Source organism: Mustela lutreola, chromosome 5, assembly GCF_030435805.1.
Source record: "Mustela lutreola isolate mMusLut2 chromosome 5, mMusLut2.pri, whole genome shotgun sequence".
Classification (NCBI taxonomy): Eukaryota; Metazoa; Chordata; class Mammalia; order Carnivora; family Mustelidae; genus Mustela; species Mustela lutreola.
Window position 1 is genome coordinate 135,777,194 of NC_081294.1, and position 18,819 is coordinate 135,796,012.

General features: G+C 51.0%; 1 protein-coding gene across 3 annotated transcripts in view; it reads right to left on the reverse strand.

Annotated features, from left to right (window-relative positions):
- The window catches only part of MCC (MCC regulator of WNT signaling pathway), a 436,865-nt gene that overhangs the window by 15,105 nt on the left and 402,941 nt on the right, over positions 1–18,819 (reverse strand). For all 3 annotated transcript variants that reach the window (XM_059175672.1, XM_059175673.1, XM_059175674.1), the window contains 3 exons: positions 10,879–11,113; positions 5,488–5,694; positions 1,362–1,462 (listed from right to left, as the gene is read on the reverse strand). In XM_059175672.1, coding sequence (XP_059031655.1) covers positions 1,362–1,462; positions 5,488–5,694; positions 10,879–11,113 — 543 coding nt within the window. The remainder of the gene's footprint in view (positions 1–1,361; positions 1,463–5,487; positions 5,695–10,878; positions 11,114–18,819) is intronic.

Here is an 18,819-nt window from a genome sequence, read left to right on the forward strand (position 1 = left end):
TACAGCAGACAGAATAACATTTTTAGAATATAAATGATGAACATCTTCTTAAAAAAGAGAGGACAGATTTCATCACCAAAATGAAAAAACTCAACATAGAAGCCACACATCACAATGAATATAGCTGAGAAGAAATTTGCGAGTTGGAAAACTGAGCCAAAGAACCTTTCTAGAATGATGACTTGAGTTCCTGTGCACTTGAAATACTGACTGGTTTGAATGTGAGATGTGCTGTAGGTGCAAAATATATACCAGATTTGAAGACTTAGTGAGGAAGAAAAATGAGGAAGAGGGGGAAGAGGAAGTAAAACTATCTTAAACATTTTTTAAAAAATACTAATTACATATTGAAATGATATTTTGGATACACTGGGTTAAAATAAATTAGCACGGACTTCTGGCTTTCTTTTTACCTTTTTTTTTTTTTTTTAAAATAGGCTCTCGGGGTGCCTGGGTGGCTCAGGCAGTTAAGTGTCTGCCTTTGGCTTAGGTCATGATCCCAAGGTCCTGGGATCAAGCCCTACATTGGGCTCCCTGCTTGGTGGGGAGTCTGCTTCTCCCTCTCCCTCTGCCTGCTGCTCTGCCTACTTGTGCTCTCTATCTCTGTCAAATAAATAAAATCTTAAAAAAATAATAAATAAATAAATTAGGCTCTACACCCAGCATGGAGCCCAGCATGAGGTTTGAACTCATGACCCTGAGATCAGGACCTGAGCTGAAATGAAGAGTCAGACACTTAACTATCTGAGCCACCCAGATGCCCTCTTTTTACTTTTTGAACTTGATTATTAGAGAATGTGAAACTTCCTAGGTAGCTTGTGTTCCATGCCTCCTGGACGGCACTGCAAATGGTGGGAATATGCCTGCTGACGATGTGGGAGACAGATCGGGACGAGTCGGCATGTTGGTCCTTGCAGAAGGGGAGGAAGAAGGGAGGGAAAGAAACACTGAGACAGCAGAGGAAGAATGTCCAGGACTGAATAAATAAATCTATGAGGTCTTCTGATTAGAAAGAGCCAGTGATGTTGAAAGAAAGCATTCCCGCTAGTGTTGGGAATGAGACAAAGATGACTGTTTGATCATCACCATTTAGTGCTGTCCTTGTCAATGCAGGAGCACAGTAAGAAAGCAGAGTCCTTTCCCGCTTATAGATGAAATGACTGCCTCTGTGCTCTACCCTGCCACTCCCCCATCAAAAGGCCTGGCACCACACCTTCTCCACACTGAGACTCCAAGGCCTGGGTAAAAGTCAGACCTCTCGGCACCTGCTCCTTCCCGGTAATGACCCATGAATTGCTGACATGTGCAGCCAGAGAACTAGGAATACATCGCTCCCCGGGGGCTGCGGGGAGGGGGCTTACCTACGGATGGCGTTGGCAAACTCGGCAGCCAGCTCGCTGTCGCTGCACGTTGTCCTCAGTTCAGCCAGTGACAGAGCTGGGGAGGTGGCATCCGCACAGTCCTGAGGACAGCAGACACATTCTGGTTAGCCCTGGGAGCACCTTGGAAGCGCAAGGCAGATCTGCCCCACTTCTCTGGACCCTTGCAGGCTGGCTGTGGGTGATGGGGACTCCCAGCATGCTCTGAGCACCTCATACACACGTTCTCCCACTGACTCTTTGTGGTGACCTGCTGAGGCAGACAATGTCTTGACCCCCATTTATCAAGGAGAAAACGAAGGCACAGAGCAGTTACGTTGCCCCAAGTCATCAGCTAGGACAGGGTGGGCCCAGGACTTATACCCAGGTGAGCTGGTTACAGCTCTGTGCTCTTCACCACTGGGGTGTGATTCATAAAAGATGAGTGGGAAATGCACCTGAGTGTTCTTGCCCCCTCCCCCAACCCACTTCTTGGGAGAAAACCAATCTTCTTTAGATCTGGGAGCTTGAGTGGGTTCAGCGTAATCATCCAGGAAAAAAGGAAGACATGTGCACCCTCTGTGTGTGTGTGTGTGTGTGAGAGAGAAAGAGGGAGAGAGAGTGGGGTGGGAGGGGGTGGCGCCTGATGCAGGGCTTCCAGCAGGCCTCCGTCTCACCACCCTGAGATCACGACCTGACCCCAAATCAAGAGTCAGATGCTTAATGGACTGAGCCACCTTTAACCTCCCCTTTTTTGAACTGAAATACAGTAGACACATGTTACCTTGGTTTCGGTTGTGACCCTACTTGTATGTTAACCTTAAACAGGAATTTGACGTCGTCTAAACCCAGTCCTCTCATCTGATAGATGAGGAAGCATGAGAGCCGGAACTCTAAAATCCTAAATGGAGTTCAAACTACTCGTAAAGGAACACTCAGACCCCTTGGAGCACTCCTCTCCCTGTGTGCAGACGGAGGGCAGCAGCCGTGCTGAAGAACCAGGGGAGCTGGGGGGGCGCTCCTCTGACCACGTGCTCAGCAGACATGTACTGAGGGCTTAAGAACAAAAAGCTGTGGTCTGTCCTAGACGCAGTGGGAGACCATGGGACTCCCATTTTCCATTAGATTTCTGTACTTTGACCTAGGAGATGCGATGTCAAAGGAAAGTTGTCGCGCGCTGGGATGTAAGAACTGAGCACCCTGGGCCAAATGACAGGAGGGCATAGGGTCTCCCTCAGCCCTCTCCAGCACAGGACCACCCCCGGGGGCCCACTTTGTGGCAGCCCCACCAGCCTCCGGACCCCTTGCCCTGCCCCTCGCCCTGCCCCGCCCTCCACCTGCGCTGCCTTCCCCACTCCTCTCCATCTTGGTCCTGTAGACCCAGGCCCCCGCTGCCAGCCCCTGGCATCTGCTGAGTTTCCAACACCCTCTCTCTCTCTTTGCTCCCATGTGATGTTAATGTTTCCTAAGGGTCCTTAGAGCCCGGGTGGCTCTGCCTCGCCCGGTGCCTCTCCCTGAACACATATGGTACTATCTGTTGCACAGAGACAAGAGCTACAAAACCTGAAGGCAGCCTGGGTAGGATTCCAGCTCGAGGGCTGGAGGCGGTTTGAAAGCAAGCCCGACACCCGCCCCGTGGGGCCAGAGGGGCCATACTAGCTCCAGGCCTTGCCTGCAACCTGTTTCTCTAAGGCCTGTGGCCTAAGCATTGTTTCCAATTTTTAAACTCATGAAAAAAAGATGATTTTGTGATGTGTATACATCCTATGAAATTTTAGTGTCGGTGAATGAAGTGTAATTACAACACAGCCCACACCCCTCTAGGTCCACACTGGGTCTGCTTTCAGGACACAGCTCTAGCATAGCCCAGTTCCGGACTCGCAGAGATGTCTGTGTGACCTGAAGCCCTTAAGATAATGGCTTCTGGCTTCGTCACAGTTTGGCAAGCCTTCCTACAGACTGCTTGCTTCCTCTACCGACCAACGAGGTCAAATGAAGAGCCCAAAAGGGAAATTTCACTGAAAGAGTAAATGCATCTGATGTTCAAAAGACAAGACAATCAGCTTACGATGACTTCATTACCTCAGCAACACAAGGTACTCTTCTCTCTTATAAAGCTTCTTACTTGAATTAAAAAAAAAAAAATTTAAAAATAAAACCATCTGGCCTTTTCCATTAGATTTCTGTACTTTGAAGCCATTCCAACACAATTGGGAAACACACAGTGTTTCTCTCAGTCAAAATAAACACCAAGAACCAGGGGGAAATGCTCCGCTCATGGACCTCCTGGCAAGAACCCGGTAGGTCAGCTTCCACCACACCTTAAGAACACACTGGTGAACACTGGAGCTCTGTCCCTCAGCTCCGTCCCGGAGTGACTGGAAACAGGCTCGAACGGCTGTACAGATTTTTAAGGTGTTTCCCATTAAAGAGGAAAGCCCATTTTCTTGAACCACAGATATTACTACATGAAACGCTTTGTAGGCTACGGTCCACCCAGACTCCACTCTGCAGGCAGTGGGAAGATGGTTTCATGGGGACTTTCACAGGCAACCCCCTGAAGCCCTGAAGGGGACACGTCATCCCCTGCTGCAAAACCCTCGTGACTTCTCACTGTCCTCCGGATAGCACAGCTGCCTCACCTCGTCAGCCAATGTACCAATATTCCTCTTCCCTCTGGGTCTTTGCCCTCGAAATTCCATTCCCTTACAGGGGACTGACTTCTCTGCCCCAACCTTCCTCATTGGGTAGTTGCCCTTCTCTACTAGCTCTTGGTTCAGGAAACCTGTCCCAAATCACACCTGGGCTCTGTGTCAGTCCCATGGTCTCCCACTGCATGAAGAATTGATCCTTGGTCTTAGGTCACCATGTTACAATCATCTGTTTGCCCATCACTGTCCCTCTCTGGATAGAAACTCCTCGAACTGCCTCCGGCACCTCAGCATGACCAGCTCCCATCTATTTTGTGAGTGGATGACAGGCAAGCAGCCAAGTCTTGGGAGAGATGGCCCAGCCAAGGGCCATGGACTTGAACTCCCTTGAGTCCCTTGCTAGGTGAAAGGTGGACAGAGTGTAGCTGTGGCCCTTTGCGAAGCTTGCTCCACAGTTCTTAGCTGTTCAGGGAGTGGTCACTGACTGCCACACTAATTGGCAAGTTGCTTCCTTTCCATGTGCAAAACTCCCAGGGATACCCCTGTGTCTGGGCTGTGAGAAGCTGCTCCTGAGACCGGCAAGTCAGCGTATGCTCCTGGGTCCTGGGCTGGAAACCAAATGGGGCTTGGAGAAGCTAGCATTTATTAAGGAGAGAAAATACAATGCAGAATGCAAAATTTCCGGATCCTGGGATGGGGATGTAATTCTTCAGCGTCTGCAGTATTTTTTTTCTCAACACAATAGTCGGAGTAATTCTGAGATATGGTATGATGGAATGAGCTTAGATTCTAGAGAAAAAGTCTAGGCTCATGAGAGTGGAGTTTGCCAGATGGGCCCAGCACGCTTCCGCTGCGCTACTCTGCTGGAGTTTGCCAGATGACATCCCCCTGTCGACCCACGCTCTGTGACACCCTGTGTGTGATCTAGGGCCCGCCTTCCTCCTCCTCTGCCTGAGCGGCTTCCGGCCTCCCCTTTCGCCATCGGCAGAAATGCCAACAGAAGCTGGCGTGGCATCACGGATGAGAAGAGGAGGGCCATGAGCCTGGTTCTGCACCTACTAGCTGCAAGACCCCCTCATGTCTCGTGAGCCCCATTTCCCTCGTGTAAATGGGGGTACCCACTCCTTCCTCAGTGATCAGTACAGATGTGACCAACAGGCCACAGGCGATGGTCACTGTGCCAGGCGGGGGAGCCAAGGAGGTGGCCCAGGGTGTCAGATCCCTGGACAAATGCACTGATCACTCCCCTGGTCAGACTGTGGCATATGAAAATGTGGTCACTAATACCTCACATGCAATTTTTTTTTAAAAAGTGGATTTGGTTTCTTTGCACTCAAAATGTTACCTTCTTTAAGATCTCTAGAAAGGCTTGCAGTTCCCCTGCAAATAAGGAAATTGAGTCTGTGGGGTGGGGTGGGGACGGAGGCTGGGGGGGAGGTAAAGCCAGGGCTGGGGCATCCCCGCGCCCTCGCTCCTACCTTGCCAGGCTTCTCCTTGCCACCGCTGCTGGTGGAGCTCAGGGAGCGCATGCGCTGCTCCTTCTGTTCCTCCACTTCGGACTTCAGGTGCTCGATGTGCACCAGGTAGGCCTGCTCCTGGGCCTCCCGCGTGCTCAGCTTCAGCTCCAGGGCCTTCTTCTCCTTCTCCAGAAGGTAGAGCTGGGCCTTCAGTTCGGCCATCTCCTCCTGCGGAGCACAGATGCTGTGAGGCACTCACGCTGTGAGAGCAGGACGGCGCGTGGGAAAGCGGGCCTGCGACCAGGGCGTCCTAGGCTGGGACCCGTGCCCTGCGGTGGAGTTACCACCTCGCAGCTGGGAGAAGAGGACAGGGAGGACACAAGCCAGCTCTCTCCGCCATCTGAAGGACTCGTGTGGACAAAGCCACGTGCTTTGTCACTCTGCAGACCAGAACGGAGATAAATGAAGGGGAGTACAGGCAAGCAGATTTTGGCTCACTGTAAGAAAAACCTTTCAAACAACTGAAACATACCTCCCCCCACCACTCCTGCCCTCCAACCCCCAAGGGGCACACCTGTCTCTTTTGGGAACAGTTTTCCAGCATGCATCGGCCAACGCTCCAGCAGCCAAAGACGTGGTGAAGGAGGGTCGTCCACGCAAGGCTGGGTCTGACCGGCTCCCTTCCAATTCCCATTTCCTTTTCCATTTTCCATGGCCCCAATCCACATTGTCAACCCTCCCTTGGTGCCCCACAGCTGAGCCAGTGGGTGGAGTGGGCCCACAGCAAGGAGATCACCTCAGCTCTTACCTACTGCAGGAGGCCCAAATGAGACCAATGGAAACAGAGTCCTTCACAGGTGGCTACTCATCAGATAACTTGTCAAAGTGTCTCAGAGAACTCCAGTTTAGAGTTTTCTGGGAGAGAGTATCTAAGAAGTGACTCGAAAACAGGGACCAGGAACCAGGTAGCAATAAACACCATTTACTGGACACGTGACACTGCTTTAGACGTTTATACAAAGTGATCCATTTAATTCTTCCAACTTGAGGCAGGCATTATGAACCTCTCCCTTCATGGATGGGAAACTGAGGCATGCAGAGGAAAAACCACCTGCCAATAGTTACTGGGTAAATTGGGAGCCGGAGCTTGAACCCAGCCTATCTGGCTCTTAGTCATTAAAGCTATAGTCCCTCCTTCCAGGTGAGCCCATGCATGACTCCGATCATGTGATTCAACCATCATGTGATCACCACATGTGTCTTCCCTGCTCGCTCTATGATTTTACTTACTAAGATTCTCTGTAATCGAGTCACTGCCTTGAGAAGGATTCACCAAGGTCACCAACACTAGTTACCCGAGAACTGACCCTTCTGAGGTAAAAAGCCACAAGTCTGGTATGTTTTTCTGGGTGAGCCAGACCTGGAATATAGATGTTCTCACTCTCCAGTGCAGGAAAACACCTAGAGGGCACCCACTACGATTTGTAATATTCAGATCAGGGCTGGGGAGGCATTAGACACGCAGAAGGCAGTGTGCTCAGTGACTACTCAAAAGCAGCCCCCAAAACTTTCCTAAACATGAGCTATAAAACCAGCATGAAAGATGTTTCCATGCACAGAAGCCTTCTCATCATTTTCCCTTACAAATAGGATTCTGAAGGTTCTCGCAATGTTGCATACTGAGCCAAGGGGACTAGTCACCCCCAGAACAAACATATAAAGGCAAGCTTGAAAGAAGGAAACACGAACCCATGAGTGCCAGAAATGAAGAAGGAACTCTGCCCAAGAGGAAAGGCAAAGTGGCCATAATACAAGCCAACAGAGGTTTCAGGCCAGTATGGAGGCCCTAGGACCTGGGCTTCTGGCACCAGAGTTAAGGGCAGGGCAGAGAGCCAGAAAGGAGACCCCCTATATGAGCAGGGACGCTCCAAGTACTGCCTGAAGTAAAAGACTAGATGATTTCCTTTTTGGAGATGTGATGAGGAAGCCTATCCCTCAGCATCCGGGTGGGAAAAGCAAGAAGAGCCTCTTTCTGAGGAATCGAAGCCGTACACTTGTCGTATGTAGAGATGAAACAGGATTCCTAAGTCTCGAACGGAACAAAAACCAGCCCCAGACCTCTGTAATCCATGGGTCCCAACAGATCCACGCACAGAACCACGCTGTAGGGACATCTACAAGCCAGGACCCACAAGACATGGAAGACACCATCTCCACTGATGGTGAGCTGGTAAGCACGCCCTCCCCTCGACCCACATGAAAATGGAACAAATCACGTGAGACAGAATCAACATTTATGAGAACCAGAGATAACAGGTGAAACACTAGAAAATAACTATTTAAAATGAAGAGTGGTGCGGAGGGGAGGAAGAGAGGACTGTGATGTTTATCCTTCGCAGACCTCACAGGAAAAGGGCCCAGAGCCAGAGCACCAGCTATGGCTGCCTCTAGACCATATTGTGGGTTATTTCTCACCCAGCTTTTTAAAATATTTGCTCTTTTTAAAATTTTTTAATTAATTAATTGAGAGGGAGAGAATCTTTTTTTTTTTTTTTTTTTTTAAGATTTTATTTATTTATTTGACAGAGAGAAAGATTGCAAGTAGGCAGAGAGGCAAGCAGAGAGAGAGAGGAGGAAGCAGGCTCCCCGCTGAGCAGAGAGCCTGATGCCAAGCTCAATCCCAGGACCCTGGGGCCATGACCTGAGCTGAAGGCAGAGGCTTTAACCTGCTGAGCCATCCAGGCGCCCCAGGGAGAGAGAGAATCTTAAGCAGGCTCCACACCCAGCACAGAATCCCAAGCGGGGCTCGATTTCAGGACTGTGAGAACATGACCTAAGCCAAAATCAGGAGTTGTAAGTTTAACTACTAAGCCACCTGGACATACCATTTCTACTCTTTCAGACAATTTCTAGGATGTATACACATTTTATTTTCAAATAGCAAAGGGAGTATTTTGTACCACCAAAAATGTCTTTCCTGGCCAGAGTAACTTGGAATTTATCACACATGTTGGCTCAAATATAAAAAGGAAATACTTAGGGGCACCTGGGTGGCTCAGTGGGTTAAGCCACTGCCTTTGGCTCAGGTGTCCTGGGATTGAGCCCCATATCGGGCTCTTTGCTCAGCAGGGAGCCTGCTTCTCTCTCTCTCTCTCTCTCTCTCTCTGCCTGCCTCTCTGCCTACTTGCGATCTTTCTGTCAAATAAATAAATAAAATCTTAAAAAAAGAAAAGGAAATACAACTCATCAGGAAAAAGTCTTTGGCCAAATTGAACATGATGACTGGGACACAAAACGAAAGGGCAGCCTCACAGCTCATGCCACAGGGCACAAAGGCTCACAAGCAGGACTCCCGAGTGGGGAGAAAGGTGCTGTAATCACAGACCCAGTGCCCGGCTCATGGGCAATGAGAGGAGAAATCAGCCAAGGTTGCAGGAGGATTCCCCAGACGGAGCAGAAGTCAGGGTCTGAGCTGAGTGGGTGGGTGGTGATAAGCCAGCTCAGAAGGAAAAGGCTCATTCCTAATCCGCTGCCACTGCCCAAAGTCTTCCCAGGATTCAATGAGACTCAAGACTGAGCCGCTGCCAAGGACAGGGACACATTGAGCAAGGCCTTGAAGGTGCTGGGCTGACCACTGCTGGTGTCTCCTCTTTCCAGAGGTGAGTTAACCAGAGGGAGGCCTGCTCTTTTGCAGGGACAGTGGTGGTTTCAACAGGAGACACCACTGATGAGCTATTAATACAGTACTTCCTCAACCCACCTGGCCCAAAGTACCTGCCTCTGGTCCCCAAGCTGGCTTCTGTCCCTGAGAGCCCTTCCTGTCTCAACACCTGGGGGCCAGAGACACTGCAGAACCCAAGGCTTTGTCAATCAGGCCTTTGTGCACACGAGAGTGGAATTGGGAGGGCAGGCTCGGGGACTTGGCTCCCAGCTCCTCCTTGCCACATCCGCAGGCCTTACAAGTGCCCACCTCTGCCCCAGGCCTGCTGAGACCTGGTGGCAGCCCTGCAGGACTGCGCTCCTGGCCAGTAGTTATCCTGTTCTGGCTCCAGTGGAGCGCACACAATCCAACACAGTGGCCTGAGCTTCCCGAGTTCTTGCACACCTCACAGGTAAGGACAATCATCCCAGACCGCCTTCACTTCCAATACCAGCCACAAATACTGGGGGGGTCCCCGGGCCACTTGCCCTTCTAGCCAACTCGGGGGTGTGCACAACCCACTCGGATCAACAACTCATCAGGAAAGCGCTGTACTTAAGATTGGGGCTTTACCACAGCAGGTGCACATGGGGGTGCCTGGAAGAGCACTGAACGCCGCTCTTTCCTGAGCCTCAGTGCCCAGGGACCTTACTGGGGTTTCATGACTGGGCACGATGGATGAAATCATTGGCCACAGAGGGAAACTCAATCAGCAGCCCTCCTTCCCTCTTTGGTCAAGGGGTTCAACATCCAGCCCTGTAATCACAGGCCCCATCCTTCCAGGGATAGCCCAGGTGCTGGCTTTCAGGGGGCTAGCCTGCAGTGGGTGCATTAGCATAACAAAGACACTACTCCCAGTCAGGAAATTCCAAGGGTTTGAGGAGCTCCCAGGGGGAGCTGGGAATACAGACCAAGAATGTTCTTTACCATCCCACAGCTGTCTTCTGAGAAAGCACTCAGCAGCGAAGGCCCCATTCTTGGCACCCCTGGCCAGAGCCATGCAAAGTGTGTCCTATGGAAGGGATGGCCATGTAACCACTTCCCAATGACAGGGGCTAGCTGTTCAAGAACGCTGCCCGTCCCGCCGCCCCCCCCCCCCCCCCCCCCCCAGTTTCCAGATGCCAGAAGATAATGCCAGGATCTTATCAGGAAGTGCGGATGTGAAGGGCACTGACCACTTCCCTGAGGGGGTCAGGATGCTGGCGGGCTCTTCGTGGCACGGAAGGGAAAAGGACATCAGGACACTGGGGGTCTCATCCAAGCGTCGCACCCGTCCTCACCCCATCCTCCTCTACTCCTCATTAACATCAGCATCCACCCCGGGAGCACCCCAAGCTCCTGGAGGGGAGAAGTCCTTTTACGGGGACAGGGGCTGTTCCCACCTCCAGGCACCTGATCTGGCTTCTCCTCGAGAACGAGGTGTTCCAGAGCGGAGGTGAGACACCCTGAGGCCGCCTCCGGAGTTCCTCTAACCCTTCAGGGTCATGTCCAGCTTCAGTGCCCCAGACACAACCCACGGAAACTAGTCCTGTCTACAAATGAGGCTCTGGCTGTCCTCCAGGGGGAGGTGACGGAACCCCGGCGGGTTGATGGGTCATCGTGGCTAACCGGTCATCGTGGCTGACCTGCTTCCAGAGGGCCTTTTCCTGTCTCTCCTGGAGGACCCGGCAGCACATGGCCCCAGGCTGCCTCGGACCCCAGCCCCGAGGTACCTTCATGGCCATCAGCTCCTGCATCAACACCGCGTTCTCCAGATCCAGCCGCTGGCTGTCCCCCCGGGGCTTCACGTCGTAGCTGAGGGGGTCGATGTGGATGCTCTCCAGCTCCAGCATGGTCAGCTTGACCGCGGCCCTGTCATTCCGGAGCTGCTGGATGTAGTCCTTCAGTCTCTGCTCGTCTTCCTTAGTGAACTCCGTGTCGCAGCTACTGGCTGTGGAGCTAGTTGTGCTGAGGAGACAGAGCAAACCTCTCACGATTTCCGGCCACTGAGAACGGGTCTTGTCCCGGACTCCCTTCCACACCCCATCTCTCCAACGGCCTTCCATGGTAACCCCCACCCCGTGCACCTCCCAAAAAAGCATTCTTTGTGCCATTGGGCCATTGATATTACCTTTTAGGAGAGAAATCAGTCTGAAGAATAACAGAAGTGCCTACCCCCTTTAACACAACATGTGGACCCTAAGAAGGAATTCTAAGGAAATAATCCCACAGAAGCAACAAGATACAAAGACATTGTGTGGCATAGATGACGTAGTTAATTTGGTACATTCCAAAAGAAGGCAAGTTGCATGGACACTTCAGTAGTAATTATGACATGGGGAAATGGGATAAAAGTAGTATTTGATTAAAAAATAGCCATACATGTGGGCCGGACTTAAAAAAAAAAGGATATGTTTAGGAACAAAGTTGAAGAACAAAATAGCTATGGTGTGATGTATAGATCTGTGTGTGTATGTATTCTCGCGTGTAAACACACGTCTAGGACTGCAGCAGCAGTCCCCTTGGGGTAGGAGCTGGAAGGTGTGGTGGAAAAGGGGGAGTGGGGTACCATGAAACAAACCTCCATGTGTCTTGCTACTGTGACAACTTAGAAAGCAGGAGCCCCTCCCCCACACCCTCCCCCCACCGCTAACCGTGCCATTCCTCCTGGCTCACGGCTGAGTATACTGTCCATCACAGGGACCCAGGTCCAACCACAGGGCCCTGGAAGCCATATTGAATGGTGATGGCTGCCAGACCTGAGGAGCAGTTAGGATGACCCCTGAGAACACAGCCGCCCCTGAAGGATTCTGTGTCACCCAGGCCACCACGCGAAGGTGAGCACCACAGGAAAACTGAGGCTCGGGCTCTTAAGAGGGCACTGACTTTTTCTGGCAGTGGGCAGGCTGTCCCCACTGGCTCAGAATGAGGCCCTCTGCACCCTGTCAGTCCTCAAACATTAGAGGCCAGTGTGGATCTACAGTTTCTCTGGACCTACTACTGGTCCCACCGACACTCGACATAGCCCTCATGGCTCTGGCCTTGGAAAGACGTTAGAATACAAGCTGGGGCCCACTGAACTCTCATCAAAGCAAGCCAGGTTGGCACGATCATCTCTGTCACTACAGATTTGGTGACTGAGGCTCTGAGATGTTAGGTGGCTTGCCTGGTCATGAGGCTGGACACTGGTATACTTGGGACTTGGGCCAGTGTCTTCTCATTCCTCAGGCCCATCCTCCCAAGACTCCTGTTGCTAGAAGCTGTGCCAGGAGCAAGGAGTGGTCCCCACAGCCTACTGGCTGCTGGAGGCCCAGGCCTGCCTCCTCACCTCACCCTGGAACCCTAACAGGCACAGGACCCCAACTCAGCAGATGCAATGGCCCCATAACCCATGACGGGGACCATTCCACTCTTATGTGCGACACATTATCTAGAAGATGGGACTTCTAGAGATAAGGGTGAGGAGAAGGGATGAGCTGGAGCCCCGCCATGCAGCTGCCCGTGCACGGGAGGAAGCCAGCATCCTGGGGCTTGGGTGATCTTTGAGTCAGAAAACTCCCACTAGAACTGCAAGTTCTTGAGCACCAGAGACCCTTTGGGATCACTCTCCCACCCTACCCTCTTCACCCCAGGGAGGCATACCTCCTTACAGGTTCTGATGATTCATTTCATGTGGCAGCAGGGCTAGTCTATAGTGCCCATGTGCGTGGCTGAACACCTACCTAGATGTCACTGTGAAGCTATTTAAAAAAAAAATGTATTTTACATTTATTTATTTAAGAGAGTATGAGTAAGTGAGCACGGGGGGAGAGGGACAGAGGGAGAGAGAGAGGAACTCTAGCAGTCTCCCTGCTGAGCAAGGAGCCTGACACAGGGCTTGATCCCATGACCCTGAGATCATGGCCAGAGCCAAAATCAGGAGTCGGATGCTCAAGCGGCTGAGCCACCCAGGCACCCCGAGATGTAACATTTAAATCATTCGCTCAGTAAAGCAAACTACCATCCATGATGTAGGTGGGTTTCGTCCAATCAGTTGAAAGCCTTAAGAGAAAAGACTGAGGTCCCCCAAGAAAGAAATTCTGCCTCTGGACAGCCTTCAGATTCAACACTGCTACATCAAGACTTCCTTGGGTCTCTAGTCAGTGTGCCTGCCCTGTAGATTTAGGACTTGCCAGTCCCCATAATTGTATGAGCCAATTCCTTAAAATTAATCACTCTTTTCCCATATATATATACCACAACCTCTACCCCCACTGGTCCTGTTTCTCTGGAGAACCCTAATACAGAGGTATTACCTTGACCTGTAACCCAAGCACCTTTGCCACTTGGTAGATTTACAGGAAGCATGACTCAACCTCCCTGGGCCTACTTCCTCATCTGTAAAATGAAGTCAGACTGTAAAGGGTTTAGAACAGTGCCTAGCACGCAGTAAGCACTCAAGAAATAAATGTAGCTATCATTCGTTTAAGCGATACTGGAGGGCCACTGTGAGGTACTCTCCTAGGCCCTAGAAAAATCTCTGCTCTCACAGAACTCATATTCTAGCAGGGAAGACAAACAAGCAAAATACAGAGTACATCAGACAGTGAGAGGTACCACGGAGAAAAATGAAGCAATTACGGGAAGCACAATGAGAAGATGGGCTTATTCTGTGCAACAGAGCTGTACGAAGGACCTGCATGAAAAGTTACATAAAGTAGACCTATGGATAGAGTAGACTCACAGGACGTGAAAAAGGGAGCTGTATGGATATTTAGAGGAAGAGCGATCCAGGCAGAGGACACAGCGAATGCAAAGGCCCTGAGGCAGTGAGTGTGGCTGAGCTGGAGTCAGTTAAGGGAGAGGAAGGAGAGCTGCTCAGAGAGGAGGGTGTGTGTTGGGGGTGGGGGTGGTAAGGTCAGGGCGCCAGGTTCTGTCAGGTTTTATAAGGGTTGGCTTTTCCTCTAGAGTTAGAACGGAAGCCATTGGAGGGTTTGTGACAGAGCCATGATGTGATCTGCCTTTCATCTTAATAGGATCCCTCTGGGCTGAGGAGAGGTACAGGGAGCCAAGGGCAGAGGCAGGGGGACCTATCCTGGGCTCTTGAGACAATCTCGGGACGAGTTGGCAGAAGCTGGGCGGCAGGAAGGAGGATACGGTTATTATGATCAGTCACCGTTCCTGTGGTTTCTCTAGCTGCATTTTAAAAAGGACGAGAAGGGAGAAGCAGCAGCACCCTCTGGCCAGAGCACTTCAGGTGGCAATTTCATAAAGAAACAAGCTGCTCAAGAGAAGCGAATGAGCTAACAGTAGCCCCAGCAGAGGGCACTGGGGAGGTCTTTGGGACTTGGGGACTAGGGGAACTTCTCCCAGGGGGTGCTCAGGATCCCTCCCTCAGCAGCTGCCCTGCTCTGCAGTAAAGCAGGTCGCCCACAGCCATGGGAGAAGGCCTGCCTGGAACAAAACCATTCAAGTGGGACTCAGCGCTCACCTTCAAGGACCGTCAACACAGACCTGGAGGGACAGACATCTAAACGTCCAGCAGAAGAACGACAATGAAACGAGAGCTGACTGTGGTGGTGGCCGTGTCCACAGTGCCTTCCACAGCGCTGAGCCTGGAGCTGTGCGCAGGGGCGCAGCAGGTCTGGATAGTGTGCACTGGGCAACAGCAGCACCTCCTTTCCAGGGACCTGCCAGGAGGCTTCAGGAACGAAATTGATTCCCGGGGAGTTGGGACTCTGGGCTGGAGGTTCCCTTTACAACCCTCGTCCTTCCTTACGTTAAAAATTACTACGTCAAGAAGACCATGGAGATGAACAAATACCCATGTACCTACCACTCAGATGAGTTTTTTGACATATCTTCTTTTCTTTTCTTTTTAAAGAAATAGAATACTTATACTCCAAGAATGCTTTGTTCTCTTTTACTTAAAGAAATTTAAAAATCTGAAGGGCACTAGAAGCTTAGAGTTCTGTAATTATCTCACAGGCACTAAATTGATACTATTTGGGCAGACTTTCTACTCGACAGGGCTGGTGTGCCCAGTGGCGGCCAGAGTCGCTGCTGGGCTAGCTGTGTAGCTTGTTAGGAATGCACGCTCCAGCACCCCCAACCCACCCCCAAGACCTCTAGAGGTGGAACTCTGGGAGTGGGCCCAGCAATCTGCATTCTAACATACCCTCCCCATCTCCTGAGGCACAGCCAGATTTGGGGACGACTGGTCTACCCCATAAGACAGGCGGGCGTTTGCACGGCAGCCTGTAGGGTAACTGGGCCGCCCTCCCCCAGAAAATCTCTAGGGGGAGGCCATACTCTCTTGGGCTGATCTGGCAGGTGCCAGTGGTTATGAGTAGATCTCTGACATCAGACAGATCTGAGCAGATGTTCTTCCTTTGCCTCTGCCTGGCTTTATGGTCCAGAGGAAATGACCCAGTATTCCCAGGCTGCAGTAAATGGGAATACGAGTAAGTCCCCCATCACCAGGCTGTTGGAAGGGAACAACGGGTTCCGAAGCAGGCAGGGCTGGCCAGTGCAGCACTCCTTCTGGGGGAGTTGGAGAAACAGCTGTGCCCACCTCCAGGACCTCCCTGCACAGACTCAGGGGCTCCCTCTAGGGATGAGAGCCACCTAGCAAGTCATGCAGAATACGGGGGCTGAGGGAAAAGCAATGCAGCAAGTGCTGGACGAGACTACAGAAACCACCTAGAATGTTCAAGGAAACACCAACATGGGTAGGCAGAGGCTGACAGGCTTTAGGGTGTCGCAAACCCCCAAGGGTCTGGGACCTGATACCTGGCCAGGGGGAAGGCCTTTATTTCACCATCTCTACCATGAGTATAGTTTTCAAAAAAGAAGAAACAAGATCTCTCTCCCCAGATGGACCCTTGTGGGAAGTTCAGTGCTCTAAAATGCTCTTACAGAGCAAAGTATGATGTCCAGATACACACTGCATCCCTGAAGCCTCTGTGGCTTCCCTCCCTCCCTTCCGGGAAGCCAGCAGGGAATGGATCAGGGAGGTTAATTACAATTCTGCCTTGTGGCCCAATGTTCCACTGTGGAATAGGACTGTGACAGTGTGAAAGGCAGGGAAGCCAGCCAGCCTGTCCTCTGCCTCCTGCAGACAAAAGCACTGCCGGTCTCCCGAGGGCCTGCTTTTGCTGCTGGGCCCGGGTTAGGTCATCCATTAGCTCTCCCAGCTTGGAATGCTGGCTGCTCTTGGCTGTCAAGGGGGAATGAATCTCTGCTCACCCGGACCAGTCGCTCCTTGTGTCCAGGGTGGGAGGCCTGTTCTCTGAGAGGGATTTCAGGGATGGCTGCAGGTAGAGAACCCCAGCCCACCCCAGAATGGTGGAACAGCCCATCTTTGCATTCTGTTCTGTTTCCCCCCCCCCCCCCCCCAGGAAGCTGGGCCAGGTCACGTTAGTTTCTCCTTTCCGGGATGCTCTGCGGGAGCCCCTTCCTGCTGGCTTTGCTCCACATCCATGAGTTGCCAGGAATCTTCTGGCACACTGCAAGGGGGTGGCCTACAGCCAGGGGGAGTGGGGGGGTGGTCAGTGTCGGTGGCCTGGGACACACTACCCTTCTACCTGCCCTGGCCATGATGGGACACGGACTCAAAGTTTAGTGAAGCAGCTGCCGGATTTCAGATATCTGGTCCTCTGTTCCCCCGCTTCTTCATATCCCAGCCTCAACCTCCAGACAACTCCCCAGCCTGTTTTTTAGAAGAAAAATCCATTTTTTCTTCAGCCTCCTCGTCTTGTCATGGCAAAAAGCTAGAATGGCATTTCATTTCTTTGCCACAAAAACCAGAGATGGGTTTTTCCTTGAGTTTTTATCAATGTCTTATCTGGCCCCCAGTAAGATCTCATTTCCACCAAGGCACAGCTCATTTTCAGAAGGAAAATGCCATCAGGCCTGGCCTTCTGTTTTGCTGAGCATTTTAAGCTGATTTGAAGGAGGGGGTCAGCCACTCCTAGGTGACCCCCCCCCCCCATTCCTCCAGACAGAGGACGGGCCTTGTCAACTGCCTGCACCTTGGAGTGTTGGCTGTGGGTAGCTCCCCACCCTGTCCGACGATTGTCACTAAGGACTAAAAACATCTAAACACAATCCTAACCTTTCAAGTCTATATTCTCTCAGATGGTTATCAGAATTCTCTGGGAGAAGTGGAGGTTAAATGAAGAAAAACTATCTGACAAAACACAGGGAAAAGCTGGTGCCAAAAAACCGAAGTTCTCAAAACCTGCCTCGTTCCAGAAAGCTCCCAAGAACTTAGCTGTCAGTGGAAGTCCAAACGAGAAACAGATTCTATTTCCACAGTCATTTGTAAAGGTGTCCTTATAACAGTGTTGGAAAGGAGACCTCTCTCAACCAAACATTAACCTTTCCCTCATGCAGTCACTGGTAACACACCGAGATAAACGCTATCTAGGCCTCACAGCTACACTGGCGCTAACAATTTCCTGGACATTAGAAAAATTAAACATTATAATGATTTTCAACATCTCTAATAATTAGAAGACAGAAAGGAAAGTCTTAAGGGTATTTTTTTGCCCAGAGATCAGCAAAATAGAAAAAATCTATGCTACCCAGTTTTAGCAAGCGTTTGGAGGAAGAGGAGAAAGACGTCATCATGTATGGAGGCTCTCTGACCTTGGAAACAATCACTTTTGGGCCAGCAAATTATGCTTCTTTGAGTTTCCCACAGAAATTGCACAAGAAGGACAGGCGTGGGGTCCAGGACGGTGGCTCTAATGGTTAACAGTGAAAAGCTGGGTAGGAATGTCCAGTGAGAGGAAGTTGTTTGGATACATGAAGGACTGCCCTCCAGTGTGAGAGTGGGAAGCTACTGACAGACACGAATGTCACATGGAAAAAAATTTAATACTAAGGGGAAAAACAAATTTCGAGAGAGTCCATATAATAGGATTCTCAGATTAAAAATTACATCTAATCATATTGTTAAAGATGCTGTGCTTTGGCCTGCTGGTGGAAGATTCCCATCCTCCATTTTCTCCTGGGACCCACCTCCTCTCTTCTTGCCTGTGTGGCTCCTGTGGGAACTGCCATGGCCACCGAGGACAGGTGAAGGGTGGGGAGGAGGAGGACTTGAGCCCTGGGGCAAGATGTCCCAGCTTGAATTTTTTTTTTTTACTTGACATCAGTGAAACCAGCCAGGTGGAGTTGTGCTGGTTTTCTGTCATCTGGAGTGTCTGCCTGCGGCAGGAAGATGAAGGCTGAGTGTGGGGAGCACAGGCTGGATGTGGGCAGCTCCTGTGCATGGAATGGCCTTCTAACAAGGCCCCGTTTATGACAGAATAGGATTCTGTCATTTTCAGCCAAGGGTCTTAACAAAGGAAAAACTGGACAGGTAAAACTGTGAGAAATACACCCTGAACTGTTTGCAGTGTCCTTTCTAGTGAGAATCGTCCTATGGAGAATTTGATATAATGCTTGGATTTTAATTTAGTTTTACAATGATCATGCAGTTCTGGGACATCTGGCTGGCTAAGTTGGTTAAGTGTCTGCCTTTGGCTCAGGTCATGATCCCAGGGGCCTGGGTTCGAGCCCCACAGCGGGCTCCCTACTCAGTGGAGAGCCTGTTTCTCCCTCTCCCTCTGCCTCTCCCCCTGCTCATGTGCTCTCTTTCTCTCAAGTAAATAAAATCTTTAAAAAACACATTTCAGGTCTCTACC